Below are 6,337 nucleotides of genomic sequence, written 5' to 3' on the forward strand. Positions count from 1 at the left end.
GCTATCTTCCAGAACAATCAGGGTTTGAAGTAAAAACAAGGATATGACTCACAGAGAACTTTTAAATGAAGAGTAGAGGATAAAGGAGTGTGAAGAGTTAGAAAAGACAAGAAAGATTCCCCCTTGAGATCCCGTAACTTGGACGTGATCTTTGTCTTTCAACCTGCACATGAGAAAGAACCAATCTGTGATAGTTGGGGACAGGACTCTGACAGATCCTGCCTGCGACCTCCCCACTTGTCAAAACTCACCTCAGGATTAGGATCAGCAACCTGATGGCCTCCACTGCTACATCGTACTCTCTGTCCATGACCATGGAAACCATCCGGTCCTGTCAGGAGAGCATCACTCTGTATCTCACTGAGGCCATTGTAAAAATCACATTCTCCTATAATTTGAGACTCTAAAGAGAGGATGCAGGGATAGAGCAACAACAACAAAAGAAATGCAGTGGGGAAAGAGGAACCTCAATGCAAGAAGCCAAGTACAGGCACACTGTCCCCATCATACCTTGAAGCGGCTGGTGAACAGTTCCAGGCGAGCAGTCAACTCTGGGTTGCTGTACAACCCTTGCAGAGCTTTCAGGCATGTCAGACGGACATCCCGGTTCTGTCAAGGAGGAACAAACAGGAGAAGGGAACATGACCCACCGCTCATCTCACTGAGATGCTGTATACTTCTTGCAGATTCCTCATTCTAGGTCTGGGTGCTCTTAACACGGAAACTTCTGAGATGGAAGAAACATAAACAGCTGCCCTCTGATTCAAAACACAAATGAAATCACAAAATTGAGTAAGCATGAGAAAAAGGCTCTCTGACTACCAGTCTTAGTATTTGTGTTATCACCAATCCTGCAAAGATTGTTTTGCGTTTTAATGGAGAATGTTTTTTCTGTTTCTCAGCTTTGAAGGCATTTCATCTCCTGTATGTGTCTTTCTCTCCTCTACCTTATCCTACCATTCCCAGTATGGGAGGAGTTTCAAGGTTCATGCCTTGATGACTTGATCACTGTTCCCTATGTGAAATGTCTAAGTGGCAGGACAGGAAAGACTGAAGGGTCCTTAGGACCAGGAAAAGCTGAAGTGTCCTTGAGTAGAGACAATGAGGGGAACAGGTAAACAGAGACAGATCTGGCTCTCACCTTATCATGCAGGGTCCAGCCAATATACTTTAAGTAGCTGTCAGTGAGGAAAGAGGTACTGTAGCTTTGCATCCAGCATCCAATCTCCTCAATGCAGATAGCTCGGATTTCAGGAAGGATGTCCCTGGATAGAGACATAAACTATCACTTTCTCTCCAAACTCATTCCCATCCTACTAAGTAGTCCTCTTTCCCTAAAGACTTTTTTTATATAACTTTTATTAACATATTAAATGTACACATTAATGGAATTCAGGGTGATGTTTCTATAAATGCATATGATGTGCACTGAAGAATTTATTTATGTGATTCTGGGGATTAAACCCAGGACCTTCACTAAGCTATAACTCCAGCACTTTTTAATTTTTCATTTTGAGACAGTGCTTCATTAAGTTTTTAAGCCTGCCTCAGCCTCCCATAGTGTTGAGATTACAGGTACATACCACCAGGCCTTAGAAGTTATTTTCTTGATGGACACCATCTACCATGACTTTCATTTCTTCTTCCCAATGTAAACAATATTTTAGTTGGACCAGCCTTGTACAATCTTGTCTTTTATACCTCTTACAAAAAACTGATTTTGAAAGTTCATTTAACTATTGAGTGAAAGTATGTGTTTTAATTTCACTTTAAGAAAAGATTAAGAAGTTTGATCGTCTGGCCTGCCATGCCAGCCCTGCCACTGGGGCGCACTGAGATGGCAAATAAGACTGGGTGTGGTGGCATATGCCTGTAATCCCAGCACTTGGGAGGCTGTAAACAGAAGGATCACTCCGAGTCCGATCTACACAGTGAGATCCTGTACATCCTGCATACCCTATCCTAAATACAAAAAAAAAAAGAAAGAAAGAAAAGATTAAATCAGTTACAAGACTTCAAAATATAGAAGCTGAAATCTAGATAAAAGTGAAAAACTACTATAAATTCTGTTAAAGTTAATTCTACCCCCACCCCTTTTTTGGAGACAGTCTCACTATGCATCTCAGGCTGGCCTTGCAATTATGATGATCTTTCTGTCTCAGCCTCCAGAATGCTGGGATTACAGGTGTGTGCCACCATGCCCAGCCCAATTCTATCAGTTTTTTAAACAATATAAAACTCTTTTCCCTTAGCACAGTGAGACAAGGAAGTTGTGTTAGGAAAAGATTTGCTGAGCCACACAAACATCTCAAAAAACCTATTACGTTTTTGCCCTTTCAATTTTCCAGCCCCAGAAAAATAAGGGATAGGGTTGGCTAGATCCTGGGAAAAAATGGAGAAGAATACTCAGCAATGCCTTAAACTCTCGTTTTTTCTTCTACAAGAGCTTACAAGATCCTTTGTAGGTGGGGATAAGTTAAACCTTAATGTACATTGTTCATTGTTAAGAGTTTTTATCCCAGCTGTATTAGTTCTAGGACTAACCAAATAAATCAGGGCTACAGAGGGGCCTTGCCATATCTAGAGACTCCACAACCAACGAGAAGCTGCTCCAGTAAAACTAGCCTATTAACTCACCTGTACCTATGAACAAAGACACCCCTGAAGATAGCATTCATCATTCCCTCAATCTCCTCTTGATGCTCCTGGAGCTGAAGGACAGAGAAGAACAGATTAACCTCTTGTATCCTGTCAGCATAAAGTCACAAAAAAGATACAAAAAAGTACTTCTATTTTTATCTTGTTACAGGACATAGTGTGAACCTCCAAATTCTATGTTCCCTTTTAAATTTTATTTTAGAAGAAGTGGTACAGTCAACTGATGTCTCAGACATTTATTTCAGTTTGGTAAAATAATATCCCCTTGTGTGTAAGGTTATTCTACTTAGAAGATCTAACTGATAGTATAAATATTTGTGACTAATAGTAATATGGAAAATGATTTTTTTTTAAAATTTTATTTATTTATGTGTGTGTGTGTGGCCAGCTCAGCCCACCAGGGGGCGGGCCGGCTGGCATGTGGTGCTGGGGGATCGAACCGCGGTCCCTGGGCTCTGCTAAGCTTGTTCTAAGTAGGTGCTTTAGACCACTGAGCCATCTCACCAGCCCCATGGAAAATGATTTTTAATAAATGTGTTTTGATGAAAGTGGAAGAACTAGCAAAAAAAAATCAAGAATTTTTATATTCAGTTCTTATCTGGGCCATTTTTATTCCCTAGAGGACATTTTATAATACCTAAAAATATTTTTGATTGTCACAATTGGAGTAGGTAGCAGGGTACTACTGGCTTCAGTAGAGATAACAAATGGTGTTAAACATTCTACAAGGGCAGCAGTGTCAACAAGTGCCATTGCTAGGAAACCCTGATGAGATGAACAATATCAAAGAAGCAAATTTATAAGCACAAAAACGTCCAATATCTTTGCTAAGTCAATATGTTGGAGGAAAATATGGAGGAGGATGATATTCCATATAACATTGAAAGAGACTGGATGTGGTAGTGCACACCTATAATCCCAGCATTCCAGAGGCAGAGGCCAGAGGGTTGCTGAAAATTCAAGACCAACCTGGGCTACATTGTAAGTTATTTAAAGCTAGCCTGAACCATAGTGAGACCTTGTCTTTTATAAATAAATAAATAAATAAAGCTTAAGAAATACAACCACGTATGCAATGCATAGTCCTTACTAAGATTTTGGTTGGAATTAATCAGATTTATAAAAGGCATCTGGGGGACAAAGGAGAAATTTAAGTATGAACTGGAATTAGGAAATATTAAGGAATGATTACTTTTTTGGTATGAAAATTACACTGAAATTATACAGGGATATGTTAAGTTTTTAGAGGACATACTTAAATATTTAAGATTGAAGGACTGAAGGGTCCATGACTTACTATAATGAAGCATTAAAAAAGTGAAAAATATCAGTTGTTAAAAACTAGCTATTTATATGGTAACCGGTATAACAAGTATATCTGCTTTTCTAAATGCCTGAAATGTTTCACAACAAAGAAAATGGAAGGAAAGGAAGGAAACTAGATGATCAGTACCAAGTTCTACAGAAGTCCAGAGAAAGGAGATGGTAGAAAAGAACAGGACTTAGAAAGTCAAGGATTTGAAAAGTAAAGTCATAAAGAAATGGGGATGGAAGCCAGGTAGTAAAAGGATTCATCTGGCTATTAAGGAGAAAGGAAAGATTTAGATCACAGAGAAACAGAATAAAGGAAGACTCAAGGCCTTATATACACTCTATAAATGGAGGAAAAAATGGTATGTGTGGAAGGGAAAAATAGCAAAGACAGAATGATAACCAATCATTCAAAAGTCAAGAAGACAAAACAGAACAGTACTACTGTACACTAATCCCTCTTTATCCACAAAGGCTATATTCTAATATATCCCCACATCTCTACATTCACAGTGGATGCCTAAAACTATACATAATACTAAAACTTATACACACACGCGCGCACGCGTGTACAAATTGGGTATCCCTCATCTGAAATGTTTGGGAGCACAAATACTTCAGAATTTTTCAGATTTTAGAACACACTTTACTGACTGAGCAAACAAAATCTGAAAATTTCTAAAATGCATTGCATACATGGTTGTATTTTTTTAAGCCTCCATTTATCTTGTAAATGAGGTTCAGTAAGAGTTTGACAATATAAAACTGTAACAATATACTTATGTTAATGTAGCTCCTCTTCCCTGGCAAGCGCAAGGGCCTGAGTTCAATCCCCGGTTCCGCCAAAAAAAAAAAAAAAAAAAAGAAAGGATGTGGCTTCTCTCTCAAAATATCTAAACAATGTATGTTTAGACCCTTGTTAACTATGACTAACTGAAACTATAGAAAGCCCAAAGATAATTGTAAATTAATACAGATCACTGTGAATTAAAATATACAGGCCTTTAAGATCATTCCAAGAGTGAAAAATAGCAAAAGAAGATTAAGGAATGAAAGTTTCCTTCTGTAATGGTATAGGACAGAAAAGATCTTTTATGAGGGCTGGAGAAATAGGTATGATATGTACTGGCAACTTCCTGACAAAGAAGCCTCAGATACTAGCAGAGAGCAGGGAGAAAACTTCAGAGTCACAATAGATACAGCTGTTTAAATTTTAATCAATATAAAAGATTTTCCTAAAGCTTATGTCATCCAGGATCTTTAAGTTTAAAGGGAAACAAAGCAAATACCTACTATGTGCCAGACTAAGCAATTTCTCAACATCTCATTTAAGTTCATAAAAAGAATTACACTTTTTAAAGAAAAAGAAAGAAGCTTTAAGGAGTTGCTTTAAGGTCGTGGAGTTAGTTGTTGGCTAACTAGAACAGAAATCATATGAAGGAGTAAATGTTAGGCCTGTATTTTTTCCATTCCTTGACAACTTGGCTTCCATGGTCAGTGGCTAGTTTTCACTATTCCTATGATAATCTGTACACTGTACACTTATTATAAAGGTAAAAACTTAACTCCTTGCATGACAAGCAGGTCTAGCATTTAAACACTTCTGGTGAGGAGGAATACAGACAACTGAAACTGCATAAAAATACAGATAACGAGAACCCTAAATTCACTCTAGACAGGATTCTGAGCTCCCATTCTAGAAATAAGATGAGCACACAATGACCTGAAAGATGGGTTTGGTAAGTCACTTAAGTCCATTACACTGACCTGAAAAGCCTTTGGGGCCCATGCTTATGGAGAGAAGGCCACAGCCTGGTAAGGTAGTCTGCAGGCAGCAGGGATGGAAGCTGAGAGAGGAAAGCAGCAGGGAGCACTCCTCACCTCTTTTCGTTTCTCCAAGAGGCTCTCCAGCCGCTCAGGTGCTCTCTGTTCTAGTCCTTTGTTTCTTTCAGCCTCATACTGACGCTGATTGTTGTCTTTGTGCAGACTCAACTGGAGGGCAACTCTTACCAGGGAAGTCATCAGTTTCATGGCTTGAAATCAGAAAAACACAAGGAAATCATTACTTAAGTCAGAGAAGGGTACATGAATTACAAAAAGAAAGAAAAAGGACAGAGAAAACGAAATTTAATGGTGACCTAAAGTCCTAAGACTTACCTGCTTTTTTTTTTTTTTTTCCTTCTTTTAACCCTCAGTTGAAAAACAAACTAAGGGTAGAAATTGGTTGGACATGGTAGTGCATGCCTGTAATCTCAGCACTCAGAAGGCTGAGGCAGAAGGATCACTGCAAGTTTGAGACCAGTCTGGGCTACAAAGTGAGCTCAAGGCCAGCCTCACTGCATAGTAAGACTGTCTCAGAAAGACAAAA

The 6,337-nt window shown here is 38.8% G+C and overlaps 1 protein-coding gene across 1 annotated transcript in view; it reads right to left on the bottom strand.

The window, feature by feature from the left end:
- The window catches only part of Stag3 (stromal antigen 3), a 29,038-nt gene that overhangs the window by 14,411 nt on the left and 8,290 nt on the right, over positions 1-6,337 (bottom strand). The window contains 5 exon segments of the mRNA XM_023714320.1: positions 252-331; positions 511-609; positions 1,142-1,265; positions 2,638-2,711; positions 5,851-6,121. Coding sequence (XP_023570088.1) covers positions 252-331; positions 511-609; positions 1,142-1,265; positions 2,638-2,711; positions 5,851-6,121 — 648 coding nt within the window.

Source organism: Octodon degus, unplaced genomic scaffold (assembly GCF_000260255.1).
Source record: "Octodon degus isolate 3935 unplaced genomic scaffold, OctDeg1.0 scaffold00035, whole genome shotgun sequence".
Taxonomy (NCBI): domain Eukaryota; kingdom Metazoa; phylum Chordata; class Mammalia; order Rodentia; family Octodontidae; genus Octodon; species Octodon degus.